The 16,406-nt window shown below is 42.7% G+C and overlaps 2 protein-coding genes across 2 annotated transcripts; one reads left to right on the top strand and one right to left on the bottom strand.

The window, feature by feature from the left end:
* Window positions 1-830: 830 nt before the first annotated feature.
* Window positions 831-5,344, top strand: ddx55 (DEAD (Asp-Glu-Ala-Asp) box polypeptide 55). Its single transcript, XM_055865767.1, has 13 exons — window positions 831-997; window positions 1,133-1,183; window positions 1,328-1,414; window positions 1,540-1,631; window positions 1,768-1,830; window positions 2,248-2,397; window positions 2,581-2,770; window positions 3,206-3,288; window positions 3,477-3,608; window positions 3,689-3,896; window positions 3,984-4,152; window positions 4,278-4,576; window positions 4,826-5,344. Exons 1-13 carry the CDS (start codon window positions 890-892, stop codon window positions 5,012-5,014), a joined length of 1,821 nt encoding a protein of 606 aa, XP_055721742.1. The 5' UTR covers window positions 831-889; the 3' UTR covers window positions 5,015-5,344.
* Window position 5,345: 1 nt separating this feature from the next.
* On the bottom strand, window positions 5,346-11,602 carry LOC129813441 (translation initiation factor eIF-2B subunit alpha-like). Its single transcript, XM_055865777.1, has 9 exons — window positions 11,313-11,602; window positions 10,977-11,078; window positions 10,637-10,773; window positions 10,265-10,381; window positions 9,990-10,102; window positions 9,666-9,734; window positions 9,498-9,573; window positions 9,274-9,399; window positions 5,346-5,544 (listed from the first exon to the last, which is right to left on the bottom strand). Exons 1-9 carry the CDS (start codon window positions 11,341-11,343, stop codon window positions 5,389-5,391), a joined length of 927 nt encoding a protein of 308 aa, XP_055721752.1. The 5' UTR covers window positions 11,344-11,602; the 3' UTR covers window positions 5,346-5,388.
* Window positions 11,603-16,406: the final 4,804 nt, after the last annotated feature.

Below are 16,406 nucleotides of genomic sequence, written 5' to 3'. Positions count from 1 at the left end.
TTGCAAGAAGTTGGGTTATTAATAAAAACAGGTACGGAGAGATAGGACAACCTTGCCTAATTCCTCTCTTTAACTCAAATCTAGGTGAGGTGCCATATTTCAATTTCAATAGCCTCACAGAAAAAATCCCCAAAGCCAAGTGTAACAGTTTAAGTTTACTTCGTCCCCTCGCCCCGACACGGGCGCGAACCAGGGACCCTCTGCACACATCAACAACTGACACCCACGAAGCGTCGTTACCCATCGCTCCACAAAGGCCGCGGCAACCCTACTTAAAGTCTCAGAGCAAGTGATGTAACTGATTGAAATGCTACTAGCGCGTACCCGCTAACTAGCTAGCCATTTCACATCCGTTACACAAGTCTCTCAAGGGAGTGGAAGAGAAACTGATGCTCTACTGTGTCAAATGCTTTATAAAAATCTAAAAATAATATGAAGCTATCCTCAGTTATTAGGTCTGAGTAGTCAAGTATGTCTAATATTAGTCTGACATTGTTAGAAATATGTCTGTTCCTCATGAAGCCAGACTGTGTTTCATCAATGATTGCATCCAGGACTTCTTTAATTATTTGCAAGTAGTAAGGCTAATATCTTATAGTCATTATTAAGTAGACAAATTGGACGCCAGTTATCGATGAGCAGCACTTCTTTTTTAGGCTTAGGTATCAGTGTTATTAACCCCTGACTCATTGTAGGAGGGAGAACATTGTTTTTAATACTCTCTAAAAAGACTTCAAATAGGAAGGGAGCTATTTGTTCAGAAAATAATTCAGAATGATAAACTGGCGCTGGCGGTACAAATATGTACAGTGCTTCCGATTTTCAGGCGGACTGTAAACATCGATGTACAGGAAGTCGGTACAGCGTGGATTGTGGCTGCATTTCCAACATGGACAACACAACTGAAGGAAAATGGGATAGTTTACCCGTTAAACTTAACGACGGTATTACTCAAACTCTCAATGAGCTTGGATTTACACATATGACACCAGTTCAGGTATTAACATTTCTTTACAGTTTTCGTTTATTTCACTCACATGCCATAGCTAGCTATGCTAACAAGCTAGTTAACTAACGTTAACTTCTCTAATTCAACCTCCACAATAATCATTTCAATATTTTTATATTCCAGTCTGCCTGTATTCCACTTTTTATGCGAAATAAAGATGTGGCTGCCGAGGCTGTAAGTATGACTTGACACACATTATTGTTTACCATGTAACTCGGATGTTTTGTGCACTGCATTTCTCCAGAACCAAATTGCATAGGTAGCTAACTATTGAAGGAAGAAAGGTCTAAGCAACACATCTTCTCGTTGCTGTTACAGGTGACTGGCAGTGGAAAGACACTGGCCTTCGTGATTCCCATCATAGAGATACTTATAAAGCGAGAGGACAAATTGAAGAAAATGCAGGTAAGGTTTGGGTTATTCAGTTTCTTAGACTTATTGCAATGGCTACCGTTTGAGTATATGTGTATGGTTGTGAGTCACTTTGACTTTTGATATACAGTATTAAACTGAGACGTTATTTTTCACAGGTTGGTGCTCTGATCGTCACGCCGACCAGAGAGCTGGCCCTGCAGATCAGTGAGGTGATGGGCCAGTTCCTCCAGAAGTTCCCTCAGTTCAGGTAGGGGTACAGCCAGCAGAGAGATAAAACCAGAGACATGAACACAGTTCAGCAAGCTCTGTTCCAGATCTAAAATGTTCATTGTTCCAAGACTCTTATTGTAATCCTGTTATGACCTGAACTCTTCCTCTTTCAGACAGATTCTGTTGATTGGAGGGAGCAACCCCATTGAGGATGTGGAGAAGTTTAAGGAACAGGGGTAAATGTGCTCTTCCTCTGATCTCACACAAAGATGGGAGCTTTTTTGTGCCACATGTTTTTATGTTCAGATCTGATGCCATACAGCAAGCTTTAAACGAAGTACAACTTATAAAGGCCTTATAAAGCATACATAAATGCTTCATAAGCGCTATATAAATGCTTCACAAACACTCTATAAGCTTTTGTATAAACATTAAGCGTTATGTCACATTTGGCGGAAATTCACCCTACATTAGGAATGGTTATGTCACCCTTTATAGAGTGACACACGCTTATAGGTGATTTGTGAAGCATTTATGTGGTGCTTATGAATCCTTTGTATGCTATATAAAGCCTTTATACGTTGTACTTGGTTTAAAGTGAGACTGGATTCCCTAACTGATAATTATTCTAATCAATGTGTTGTTTTTTCCAGGGCCAACATATTGATTGCCACCCCGGGGCGTCTGGAGGACATGTTCAGGAGGAAGGCAGACGGTCTGGATCTGGCCTTGTCAGTCAAGTTTCTGGAGGTCCTGGTCCTGGATGAGGCTGACCGCCTACTGGATATGGGCTTTGAGGCCAGGTACTATAGTGCAATACAATAGACTACAACTATGCAATACAGTACACTATTGGACATTAAGGACATATGAATCATACAATATGATTCAGTACAGTACAATCACCAGGCTGTTGGACATTGGCTTTGATGTCAGGAACAACCGCACAGTACACTTTAAGTACCTGACTCCCTCCCTTTCTCCAGTCTGAATGTTATCCTCGGGTACCTCCCTAAGCAGCGTCGTACAGGTCTGTTTTCAGCCACTCAGACTCAGGAGCTGGAAAAGCTGGTGAGAGCTGGTCTCAGGAACCCTGTACGCATCACAGTGAAGGAGAAGGGCGTGGCCGCCAGCTGCACCCAGAAAACACCAGCCAGGCTCTGCAACTACTACACAGTGAGTAACATACACTGTTGGGGATTTGGGTTGTTCAGGTTTGGAAATGCTGGATTCAAAGGAAAAAGTGGACCACGACTGTATTTTAATAAATGTAACTACATGTAATCCCCGAAAGTAATTATTTATCATGAGAGGACCATAAACAATAACTAGTAATGCTGCATGGTCCAAGAAAGGTTAAAATCAAAATAAACAGTTTTGTGCACAAACGGGATGACCGGAACATTCTCTCAGTCTGAGACATTCTTCCAAGACACATTCTGAGGCCTTATGATGAAAGCATCCTTATCTGTTTCGCTGTCTGTGCCAGCCCGTGCCATAAAATTACTCAAGGACTATAAACCATCTGTGTGTAAGTGGAGACACAAACACAGGAAAAAAGACAAACCATGACTGATCACTTTTTCTTTTCTGTTATTTCTTGTTTGTCAGATCTGCAGAGCGGAGGACAAGTTTAACAGTCTGGTAGCGTTTCTTAGACAACACAAACATGAGAAACAGCTGGTGTTCTTCAGGTATGTATCCTGGCTACACACAGCCCTCCATGTTATTCTCACCATGACTACAGCTACCTCTAGTATTCTACTTAATGGCCGACTATATTCATCAACACTGCGGACTGTGTGTTGTTTCTCTCCCTCAGTGCGTGTGAGGACTACACTGTCAGAGATTTGTGTTTTAATGTGTTGTTTCTCTCGCTCAGTACATGTGCGTGTGTGGAGTACTTTGGCCGAGCCTTGGAGGCCCTGATTAAGAGCGTCACCATCCACTGCATCCACGGCAAGATGAAACACAAACGCAACAAGATCTTCTCAGAGTTTAGGAGGCTAAAGAGGTATTTTATCCCTTGTTGTTAGCTCAGCTGAGGAGAGCATGGGTTTGATCTTTGCATTGAAATGTAACATTGTGTTTCAGTGGTATCCTGGTGTGTACTGACGTCATGGCCAGAGGCATTGATATCCCAGAAGTCCACTGGGTATTGCAGTACGACCCCCCTAGTTGTGCCAGTGCCTTTGTGCATCGGTGTGGACGGACTGCGCGCATTGGTAACCAAGGCAACGCCACGGTCTTCCTGCTCCCCATGGAGGAATCTTACGTTACCTTCCTGTCCATCAACCAGAAGGTATGCCCTTTGTTTCCCTCTCCATCTTGCCTGCCTTCCATGCTCTCTCCATTTAAAACTAAGCTGCCCCTCCCTGTCTCCTGATAGTGTCCTCTGGAGCAGATGGCCCCAGTGAGTGACGTGGTGGATGTTCTGCCCAAGGTGAAGGCCCTGGCTCTGGCAGACCGGGCCATGTTCGACAGGGGCATGAGGGCATTCGTCTCCACCGTACAGGCCTACGCCAAACACGAGTGCAGCCTCATTTTCAGGGTCAAAGGTGAGAAGAACTCCCTTTTACCTTCCCTGTGTACAGACCCTCAAGTATGATGGTGTTAGATTGTTTATGCTATGGTCTGAGGAGAATTATGTTTACGATGTCATCCTCCTCCTGTCATTGGTCAGATCTGGACTTTGTCGCGCTGGCCCGTGGCTTCGCCCTCCTCCGCATGCCCAGGATGCCCGAGCTGAAAGGGAAGAACTTCCCTGACTTCATAGAAACAAGCATAGACACAGACAACATCCGCTACAAGGACAAGCAGCGGGAGAAGCTGAGGCAGAAGCTGCTGATTGAGCTAAAGGTGAAGAGGGAGGAAAGGGCCGCTGCCCCCAAGAGACACAACGATAAGAACAAAGCCTGGTCCAAACAGAAGAACAGGAAGGACCGCAGGAGGAAGACTGCTGCCAAGAGGAACCGGGATGAGGTATTTAGTCTTCTCGAGAATTAAGGGGAGGTTTTCCTGACCCAGATTAAGTATAGTCCTGATCTAAAATGCACTTTACGTGGAGATTTCCCATTGACATACATTTTTAGTCCAGGAATAGGTTTAATCTGGATCTAGGAAATGGGCCCTAAAATGCTTTTAGAACATCTTTAAACATGGGAGCGGGGCCCATATGCAGAAAAAAGTATAACATCAGATGACTGTTAATGAACCCTTTGTTCTCTTCAGGGCTCGGAAATGGACGATGAGGACATGAAGGAGCTGTTGAAAGACACTCGTCTCCTGAAGAGATTGAAGAAGGGACAGATCAGCGAGGACGACTTTGAGAAACAGGTGACAGCAGGACCGAAGAGCCAGAGGAAGACAGCAGCAGGCCCCTCAGAGGACCTACCCAGCTCAGCGGGAGAGGACAAATGAAACAATACACCTGTCAGTGTTTTCCCCCAATGTTCTAGCAGCAGGTCAGGCTGTCCCAGCTAGCCCTGTTTACCATGAAAGAAACAGAACATGTTATATATTTTAGGGGGGGCTTTATGCCCCGCCTACAGAACAACCATAGGGGAAATACTGCCTGTTACAATAAGGAGTAGACCACACTTTTAAAATAGAGCTAACTGTTTTACATCTATTACTCCGTTATGAACCAGAGAGATACATCGCCTTTCAGGAATGTTATGTATACAGTGTAAAGTTATGTGCATCGCCATATTTTGTAATTAACAATCTATAAAGATAAAACTGATACCAGTCAGTGTCCCTTTTTTATTGAGGTGTTTTGTTTTAAGGCACTGTTATAAATAAAGTTTGATAAGTTCATCGCTGACGGCAGAGGGGGTGAGGACCCCCAGGTCTGTGAAGAGGAGCGTGATGAGGGAGGGAGGGGTGTAGTCGATCATGGGGTGTTCCTCTGACAGGTCAGACACAGTCCTCAGGGTGTCGGCTTTGTACTGCACAGAGAGGAGAGAGATGGGTTAAACAGTACTGAAGAGGACTAGAGAGAAAATGTACTGCACAGAGAGATGGGTTAAACAGTACTGAAGAGGACTAGAGAGAAAATGTACTGCACAGAGAGGAGATAGATGGGTTAAACAGTACTGAAGAGGACTAGAGAGAAAATGTACTGCACAGAGAGGAGAGAGATGGGTTAAACAGTACTGAAGAGGACTAGAGAGAAAATGTACTGCACAGAGAGGAGAGAGATGGGTTAAACAATACTGAAGAGGACTAGAGAGAAAATGTACTGCACAGAGAGGAGATAGATGGGTTAAACAGTACTGAAGAGGACTAGAGAGAAAATGTACTGCACAGAGAGGAGAGAGATGGGTTAAACAATACTGAAGAGGACTAGAGAGAATGGAAAGACAGTTCAGATAGACGCACCATGAGATGGAGCCAAATCGGCATAATAATCATCATAAGTTACACACGAATGTCAATGGGAGATGTGCACTTAATTTTGAATTGCATGTGTGTATCTCCAATCAGCCCATGGCACAACATACAGTGAGAGCTTTCAGAACGTATTCATTCCCCTTCACCTACTCCACATTTTGTTAGCCTGAATTCAAAATGGAATAAATGAATAATAATCCCTCACCCATCTACACACAATACCCCATTAAGACAAAGTAAAAACGTGTTTTTAGAAATTTTTGCAAATGTACTCAATTAAATACAGAAATATTACATTTATATAAGTATTCACTCCCCTGAGTCAATACTTTGTAGAAGCACCATTGGCAGCGATTACAGCTGTGAGTCTGTCTGGGTAATTCTAAGCAATCCACACCTGCATTGTGCAACATTAGCCCATTCTTTTCTAAATTCTTCATGCTCTGTCAAATTGGTTGTTGATCATTGCTAGACAACCATTTTTCAGGTCTTGCCATAGATTCTCAAGTAGATTGAAGTCAAAACTAACTCAGCCACTCAGGAACATTCACTGTCTTTTTGGTAAGCAACTCCAGTCTAGATTTAGCCTTGTTTTTTGTAGGTTTTTGTCATGCTGAAAGGGGAATTAATATCCCTGTATCTGGTGCAAAGCAGACAACCTCTAGGATTTTGCATGTGCTTAGCTCCATTCCGTAAATGTTTTTGCCTGAAACACTCCCAAATCCTTAACGATTACAGCATACCCAGAACATGATGCAGCCACCACTATACTTAAAAATATAGAGAATGGTACTCTAATGTGTTGTATTGGATTTGCCCCAAACATAACATTTTGTATTCAGGACAAAAAGTTAATTGCTTTGCCACATGTTTTGCAGTATTACTTTAGTGCCTTGTTGCAAATAGGATGCATGTTTTTATTCTGTTAAGGCTTCCTTTTCACTCTGTCATTTAGGTTAGTATTGTGGAGTAAATACAATGTTGTTGATCCATCCTCAGTTCTATCAAAGCCATTAAATCTCTTAACTATTCTAAACTTACCATTGGCCTCATGATGTAATCCCTGAGCGGTTTCCTTCCTCTCTGGCAACTGAGTTAAGAAGGATGCCTGTATCTTTGTAGTGACTGGGTGTATTGATACACCATGCTCAAAGGGATATTCAATGTCTTTTTTTTTTTTTTTTTTTTTTTTTTTTTTTACACATATACAGTGGCAAGAAAAAGTATGAACCCTTTGGAATTACCTGGATTTGTGCATAAATTGGTCATCAAATTTGATCTGAATCTTCATCTATGTTACAACGATAGACAAAGTGTGCTTAAACTAATAACACAAATTATTATATTTTTCTTGTCTGTATTGAATACATCATTTAAACATTCACAGTGTAGGTTGGAAAAAGTATGTGAACCCCTTGGCTAATGACTTCTCCAAAAGCTAATGGGAGTCAGGAGTCAGCTAACCTGGAGTCCAATCAATGAGACGAGATTGGAGATGTCAGTTAGAGCTGCCTTGCTATATAAAAAAAATATTTTTTTATTCTTATTCTTATTTTTATTTTTTATAACTATTCACAAGCATTGCCTGATGTGAACCATGCCTCGAACAAAAGAGATCTCAGAAGACCCAAGATTAAGAATTGTTGCCTTGCATAAAGCTGGAAAGGGTTTACAAAAGTATTTCTAAAAGCCTTGATGTTCATCAGCCCACGGTTGAAAGCACTGTTGCTACTCTCCCTAGGAGTGGCCGTCCTGCAAAGATGACTGCAAGAGCACAGCGCAGAATGCTCAATGAGGTTAAGAAGGATCCTAGAATGTCAGCTAAAGACTTACAGAAATCTCTGGAACATGCTAACACCTCTTGACGAGTCTACGATATGTAAAACACTAAACAAGAATGGTCTTCATGGGAGGACACCACGGAAGAAGCCACTGCTGTCTAAAAAAAACATTTCTGCACGTCTGAAGGTTGCAAAAGTGCACCTGGATGTTCCACAGCACTACTGGCAAAATATTCTGTGGACAGATGAAACTACAGTTGAGTCATTTGGAAGGAATACCCAACACTATGTGTGGAGAAAAAAAGGCACAGCACACCAACATCAAAACACCCAACTGTAAAGTATGGTGGAGGGAGCATCATGGTTCGGGGCTGCTTTGCTGCCTCAGGACCTGGACAGCTTGCTATCAGATGGAAAAATGAATTCCCAAGTTTATCAAGACATTTTGCAGGAGAATGTTAGGCTTTCTGTTGAAGCTCAACAGAAGTTGGCTGATGCAACAGGACAACGACCCAAAACAAAGAAGAAAATAAACAGCAGAATGGCTTCAACAGAAGAAAATACGCCTTCTGGAGTGGCCCAGTCAGAATCCTGACCTCAACCCGACTGAGATGCTGAGGCATGACCTCAAGAGAGCAGTTCACATGAGGTGTCCCAAGAATATTGCTGAACTGAAAAGGTTTTTTAAAGAGGAATGGTCCAAAATTCCTCCTGACCATTGTGCAGGTCTGATCCACAACTACAGAAAACGTTTAGTTCATGTTATTGCTGCCAAAGGAGGGTCAACCAGTTATTAAATCCAAGGGTTCACATACTTTTCCCACCCTGCACTGTAAATGTTTACACAGTGTGTTCAATAAAGACATGAAAACGTATAATTGTTTGTGTGCTATTAGTTTAAGCAGACTGTTGGTCTATTATTGTGACCTAGATGAAGATCAGATCAAATTTTATGACCAATTCATGCACAAATCCAGGTATTTCCTAAGGGTCCACATACTTTTTCCTTGCCACTGTACCAATAGGTACCCTTCTTCGCAAGGCATTGGAAAATCTCCCTGGTCTTTGTGGTTGAATCGGTGTCTGAAATTCACTGCTCGACTGAGGGACATTACAGATAATTGTATGTGTGAAGTACAGAGATGAGGTAGTCATCAAAAATAATTGTATTATATTGCACACAGTGAGTCCATGCAACTTACTATGTGACTTGTTGAGCACATTTTTACTCCTGAACTTATTTAGGCTTGCCATAACAAATGGGTTGAATACTTTGACTCAAGACATTTCAGCTTTTAAATTTTGAATCAATTTGTAAAAAATGTGACAACATAATTCCATTTTGACACTATGGGGTATTGTGTGTAGGCCAGTGACAAAAAACAAAACAATGAATTTCAAAATCAGGCTGTAACAACAAAATATGGAAAAAGTCAAGGGGTGTGAATACTTTCTGAAGGCCCTGTATATATTGCTGGCAGGCTCTGAATGGTTAATTCTCACCTTAAATCTGTCTGGGACGTCCTGCTGGTTAAGAGGGTAGAGACGGACAAACTTGAAGCTCTCCGCTACCACGTAGAAGGGCTTGTTGTGGGCTTTGGAACACACTGCCATCTGATAGGTTCCAATCTGTACAGACATATCAACCAACACTGTCACTTGCACACTGCTACATACTACAATACATGTTTGACTTTATTATTATGAGTTCATTGTTCGCAGAACACCTTGTTGATGATGCCTCCACTCTCAACAACTCCTTCTGCTCCTACAATAACCAGGTCCACCTTCTCCAGGACATAACTGTAGGTGGAAAGATATAGAAAGGAATATGTATCTTTAACCTTTATTAAGAAAGGTAAGCCATGGTAGTGTTTGGTACTGTCAGTATTTACCCGACAGCAGCATCCAGGACCACTGTCACAGGAACGTTGAGTCTCCTCAGTGCATCAGCCATCTGTTTCCTGGAGAGGACAGACAACATGTCACACGAACTGTGTGTGTGTGTGTGTGCGTGTGTGTGTGTGTGTGTGTGTGTGTGTGTGTGTGTGTGTGTGTGTGTGTGTGTGTGTGTGTGTGTGTGTGTGTGTGTGTGTGTGTGTGTGTGTGTGTGTGTGTGTGTGTGTGTGTGTGTGTGTGTGTGTGTGTGTGTGTGTGTGTGTCTTACGTGTTCAGTTCCCCCATCAACTTGTTTGCTTTGGAAATGTGTGGTGTCTCACCCGGCTGTATCTGGCTGGGACTCTGTAACGTAGACTGTGAAGCGTTTCTTCTCGGCTGCAGCTTTCTCCAGCACCCTCAATACTACTCTGGAGGAGGAATGGGTCAGGATTTTCTGAGGGAGAAAGAAAGATTTGTTCTTCAAAAATACATCTTTCTTATAACATTCTTGGAATTTTATATTTTGGGGAATTTTTGGTACCAACATGGGGTCTATCAAAATCAGGTTTACCAAACTTAATTTGACATAAAATGTCTGCCGCCATGACTCACTCACCGCCCCGTCTTTGATGAAGGTGTGGCAGAGTTTGGCCACCTTGGTTCTGGAGAGGGAGATCTTCTCCAGGAACAGCTCTCCTCTCTCCTCCATCACCTTCTTACAGCGCGACAGGTCCTGAGACAAACATGGAGGGGGAGGTGAGGCCTTCAGAGAACTCTGACCTCTTCTGAGGTGAGGCCTAGTCATTTTTTCTGTTCATAAAATAAACGAGTGACAATAAGCTGAAGTCTATTTGTGGTGTATTTCTATTAGAATGACAAAATTAGAAGGGATAGAATGGAGAGTATTTACACTTGGTTTTTATTTCATGGCAAAAATACCTGAGTGTATGTGTATGTGCAGTAGTCTATGGCTGTGTATGGCCCTAACCTGGTGCTCCAGTGACGTGAGGCTGATGAAGCGAAGGAACAGCTCCCCTCCAGAGGACACGGCTACAGAGGAGTCCACCCTCGTCAGACAGTCTGTGGCCCACTTCAGGCTCTCCCTCAGACCCAGGATCGTCTCACCTGAGCAGGGAACAGAGTAACATGGAGGGGCCGATTGTATCCAGAGATCGAATTACGGGGATCATGGGCGCTTCCATAACAATTCAGGGAAACAGTCATAAAAGTATGAAATACCAAACTTGTATGACAAAAACACACTATTTTGCTTGGTATGATTTTGACATTAGTATGACTAAAAGGCAGAAATGAGAGAGTGGTCAGACCTTTGTCTCGTCTGAGGAACTCCAGCAGGGTGCGGATGGCTGCTACAGCAGAGGCCATGTCAGGGTCTGTCCTCATCTGGGTCCTGAAGTACTCCACCAACTCTGACAAGAGTGAGGGAGAGCAGTCCTGGGTCACAATAATGACTAGCCTACTCAGTAGTACTCTACTAATGAAGACAACAGCCATGTTTGTCTGTTCAGTTGGTTAATTTATCTCACACACACACACACACACACACACACACACACACACACACACACACACACACACACACACACACACACACACACACACACACACACACACACACACACACACACACACACACACACTACCTTCTTTGTTCATTTTCGAGGACTGTTGCATCTGAATTCTAACTATCGGTAGCTAGCTAGCTATATTCTCGAAGTTTAGTCAGGGGCAGCAACTGGAAGTAGCTACGAGGCCGAAAGTTAGTTTCTTATTTCTTCGTAGGATGGCAAAAATGCAGTCAAACGTTAAAAACACATGTATCCGAAATAGAGGTCAGTTAAACCAGAGAATAAACCCATGCGAAATCATTTTTTCTAGACGTATTTCTGACAATTTCAGTCATCTGTCATCATGTCGCAATCTGATGACGTAAACTATTTGAAGGCTTCTTCTTCTCCTTTTTCGATTAGGTTTTACGGCAGTTGGCATCCAACACACCTTGCATTACCGGCACCTACTAGACTGGAGTATAACTCCTTTATAGGTTGCTTAAAAATATATATAATAATAATAAATGATCAACAAATACCTTCCAATCTAACCCTACACTCACTAAAACCCCACCACCCTACTATTTAAATATATTTAGTCCTACTTCAGGCCAACAGCCTGAAAGGATGGGACACCACCACTTAACACACCTTGTAACTCTTCTGATGTCAAGTCTCGCACACCCAAACACCTCTCTGCAGCTGCCACCACAACCTCAATTTTCTGTGACTTACGTTCCATCCCTGCAGTACAATTGATAACCATTGCTATAAATGTTAAATCCAATCTTGCTGAAACATTTATCACTTGTTGTCCTATCCTTCTGTACTGGTACAGTTCTACTACTCACACCACTCCTTTCAGGACCCCTCCCCCTTGACCCATCTTCCTCTACTTTCTTCACTGCCTCAGCATACAACTATTTCTGCACTACTCTAACCCTGGAAACCTCAACCTGCCTCTCTCGCACCTGACATTTCTGATCCCATGGTCAGTTAAGAACAAATTCTTATTTACAATGACGCCCTACCCCGGCCAAACCCTAACCAGGACGACACTGGGCCAGTTGTGCGCCGCCCTACGGGACTCCCAATCACAGCCGGTTGTGATACAGCCTGGAATCAAACCAGGGTCTGTAGTGACGCCTTTAGCACTAAGATGCAGTGCCTTAGACCGCTGCGCCACTCTGGAGCAAATATCCTGGCCCTAATGTAAAGAAAATATCTGGGAAAATCTGACAATAAAGAAATATCTGATTTAATCTAATTTAACCTTAACCATAACCACAAGTATTACATAACACCCTAACCTTAACATTTAAATGGTTACGGTAAGGGTTAACTACAATTGGGTATGTACTTCCCAAGGAACCCAGATAGCATAGAGCCCCAAGGTGGAGATGTCATAATACCAATAAAACCTAGCGGTCAAACAGGGAAATGGTTCCAATTGTTTTTCCATCATTCATTTTTCCCATAGGGGATTTTTAGAATCACTTAAAATAAAGGCTGTGTTTCATTTTGATAACCATGTAAATCTCTCGCGGACAGGATTACTTTTATCAATGTATTCATCTCTATTTACTCTCAGAAAATGCTAATTAGCATCAATGTAGACAGCCTGCCAAATTACAAATCCCTGCAAACTCCTGCATGTAATTTCTAGCTGACACCTTTGCTAACAGGTATTGTGTCAATTTAAAACTTGCACAAAACAGTTCACGGAATTGTCCATTTTGTCAATTTATTCATTACTACATTTAACTAACATTAGATAGTTAAGAGATTCTTACCTCTGCCTCGATTCGGCAGTCTAGTCTAGATCATCTTGGCATATTGTGGGGTTTTATAAGGTTTTTTGACATGCTTAACTAACTATAAGCTAGTATGGCTTCTTATGCATTAAAGTTTGAATTACTGACTCATGTGAACCTGTATTTTCTATTAGTCTCTACCAGTGCTCTGTCTAACCATGAGGCCACAGCCTGAAATATGTGTGTGTGTATGAAATATGTGTGTGTATGCAACAAATGTATCAGTAGTGTGAAGCTGTACTGTGTGACCGAGACTGTGCTAATCTTAGAGAGACACAGGAGGGGGTGAATCATGAGACTGCTGATTGTGGTGTACAATGGACTATAACCCAATACTATAACAAACGTGATTAGCAACTATATCATATGTAATTGAATACTATAACAAACGTGATTAGCAACTGTATTAAATGTGATTGGATGTTGACAAACTGTTGGTCTGGGCGCCTGGGTGTCTGTGTGTGTGTGCTGGAAGTAACAGTTAGCTCAGATAATTGTGCTGGAAAGCTGTAGTTAGCCTTAAGCGAGAACAGTGGACATTGTATACAGGTGCAGATATCTCAGACAATGTTATAAAACTGTCTGACCCCAGTCTCTGGGGTGAAGGAGCGTAATCTATACAGCAACAGCGAAAGGACACCAGAAAGCGCAAAGAAGCTGGGACCAGTTTATGTGCCAACATCAACGATAGGCTGGGTGAGTCTAAACCACGCCCAGTCTCTACTCTGACAGGCCGGCTCGGAAGTGGGAACTAACCTCTGTCACGAGTAGAATATACTATCTTTGTCAGGAACAAGTGTCTTCTCTGTTCCACCCTGCGGGGTGGTGCAGTGAACCCGTATATACGAAAAATGTATTTGCCATTTATTAACTTTTGAATTAAACAATTATTTTAACCAAGTTCAGGTGTGATATTGTTCCTACCTCAGTTGAACTTTCGCAACCCTAACAATTTGTAGTTGTTTATCATAGCCACGTTAGCAGCTAATTAGCATTTAATTTCTTTTTTTGGGGGGAGGGGGGTAAATGCAGTCAAATAAATAAATTCAATAAAGTCAAAATTGGCTACAAAGTATGTGGACACCTGCTCGTCGAACATCTCATTCCAAAATCATGGGCATTAATATGGAGTTGGTCCCCCCATTGCTGCTACAACAGCCTCCACTCTTCTGGGAAGGCTCTCTACTAGATGTTGGAATATTGCTGCGGGGACTTGCTTCCATTCAGCCACAAGAGCATCAGTGAGGGCGGGGACTGATGTTGGCCGTTTAGGCCTGGCTCGCAGTCGGTGTTCCAATTCATCCCAAAGGTGTTCGATGGGGTGGAAGTCAGGGCTCTGTTCAGGCCAGTCAAGTTCTTCCACACTGATCTCGACAAACCATTTTCGTATGGACTTCACTTTGTGCACGGGGGCATTGTCATGCTGAAACAGGAAAGGGCCTTCCCCAAACTGTTGCCACAAAGTTGAAAGCACAGAATCATCTAGAATGTCATTGTATGCTGTAGCGTTAAGAATTCCTTTCACTGGAACAAAAAAACAGCCCCAGACCATTATTTCTCCTCTCACCAAACTTTACAGTTGGCACTATGCATTGGGGCACGTAGCGTTCTTCTGACATCCGCCAAACCAAGATTCATCTGTCAGACTGCCAGATGGTGAAGTGTGATTCATCACGCCAGAGAATGCGTTTTCACTGCTCCAGAGTCCAATGGCGGTGAGCTTTACACCACTCCAGCCAACGCTTGGCATTGCGCATGGTGATCTTAGGCTTGTTTGCGGCTGCTCGGCCATGGACACCCATTTCATGAAGCTAGCGAACGGTTCTTGAGCTGACGTTGCTTCCAGAGACAGTTTGGATTTCGGTAGTGAGTGTTGCAACCGAGGACAGACGATTTTTACACGTTACGCGTTTCAGCACTCAGCCGTCCCGTTCTGTGAGCTGGTGTGGTCTACCACTTCGCGGCTGAGCCATTGTTGCTCCTAGACATTTCCACTTCTCAATAACAATACTTACAGTTGACTGGGGCAACTCTAGCAGGACAGAAATCTGACAAAGAGACTTGTTGGAAAGGTGACATCCTATGACGGTGTCATGTTGAAAGTCACTATGGAGATTGCATGGCTGTTTTATACACTTGTCAGCAACGGGTGTGGCTGAAAAAGCCAAAGCCACTCATTTGAAAGGGTGTCCACATACTTTTGTACATGTAGTGTATCTTATTGGTCTTAATTTAAGGTTAGAGTTAGGCATAATGTTAGCAGTGTGGTTAGAGTTAGGTTTAAAATCAGATATTAAGAGAAATTGCAGAAATGGGTGGGGTTTAGACATATTTATTACATAGGGCACACTCCTCTTTCCAAGCGTTACTGACGCATGCCAGATCTTACGTCTGGATAGGTATTGTAAGTATCAGTTAACCACATCATATTTTCTAGCAATCGGTTAGGCGATGACACAGTTGATAACATGGCGCGCAACCATTGGTTGATGCATGCAACATCTGAGCAGGGGAACACAACCTTTATGACTGCTGACAACCAGTTGGCCTGGGCAAGGTGCGTAGACCATAGATTTTCTCATAATGGTGCCTACAAGACAACTGGTGCCACGTTCAAAACTGGGAACTGGAAACAAATACATCTGACTTCCAAGTGTTCAAGACAACTAAGAACTCTGGAAAGAAAAGTTCCCAGTTGTCTTGAACGCACTGAAGTCGGACATTACCACGTTCCGAGTTCCCAGTTGTCTTGAACCACTGAAGTCGGACATTACCGTGTTCCGAGTTCCCAGTTGTTTGGAACAGGGCATAAGAACCAGAGGTAGAAGCTTATTGCAGGTATGTACATTGTACACATGTAATACCCACGTATGAAAAAGTATATAAAGACTGTGACTGTCACATAGAGTAGGCCAGAAGGCTAAACTGGAAAACCTAACCTCTATCAAAATAAAAAAGATGGCAGAGCAGCAAAAGTTCTTCTGTGCAAGGATGTTTATTTACAAAGTGATTCCGGAACAAAAACAACAGTACTGCCATCAAACATATACCTTATGGGCCAGCTAAAAACAATGCTGCCCCATCCACAGCTCGATCCAAAATTCTTCTCTATGAACTGAAAGAGAGGCTCCTTTTGTAGGGCTAGCCCCTCCCCTCAGAACAATTAACACTCATTAATTAAGCAATTACCTATACAAACCTACATTTTCCATTAACTAAACATACTAAAGGATATACATTACAACACGTTTTTTAAACAATATCACAACATAACATTTACAAAATGACATCACTACTGACAGTCTTTCAATATGCCCATTTACATTAATGAGCCATTTGGGACAGGCACTATAAAGTCAGCCCAATTCCCTTA

The sequence above is a fragment of the Salvelinus fontinalis genome, chromosome 2, assembly GCF_029448725.1.
Source record: "Salvelinus fontinalis isolate EN_2023a chromosome 2, ASM2944872v1, whole genome shotgun sequence".
In the NCBI taxonomy this organism is placed as follows: domain Eukaryota; kingdom Metazoa; phylum Chordata; class Actinopteri; order Salmoniformes; family Salmonidae; genus Salvelinus; species Salvelinus fontinalis.
Note: the sequence above shows the minus strand (reverse complement) of the source record. Positions and strands in the feature narration are given on the sequence as shown.

Bases quoted from the DNA above. Each gene is read 5' to 3' on its own strand.
- ddx55 (XM_055865767.1), top strand. From the start codon at position 890: ATGGACAACACAACTGAAGGAAAATGGGATAGTTTACCCGTTAAACTT. The intron at 1,184-1,327 runs GTAAGTATGACT...TTGCTGTTACAG, and splicing joins AAGATGTGGCTGCCGAGGCT to GTGACTGGCAGTGGAAAGAC. The intron at 3,897-3,983 runs GTATGCCCTTTG...GTCTCCTGATAG, and splicing joins TCCTGTCCATCAACCAGAAG to TGTCCTCTGGAGCAGATGGC.
- LOC129813441 (XM_055865777.1), bottom strand. From the start codon at position 11,343: ATGCAACAGTCCTCGAAAATGAACAAAGAAG. The intron at 10,382-10,636 runs GTTAGGGCCATA...TGTTTGTCTCAG, and splicing joins TCACGTCACTGGAGCACCAG to GACCTGTCGCGCTGTAAGAA. The intron at 10,103-10,264 runs GTGAGTGAGTCA...TTTCTCCCTCAG, and splicing joins CCTTCATCAAAGACGGGGCG to AAAATCCTGACCCATTCCTC.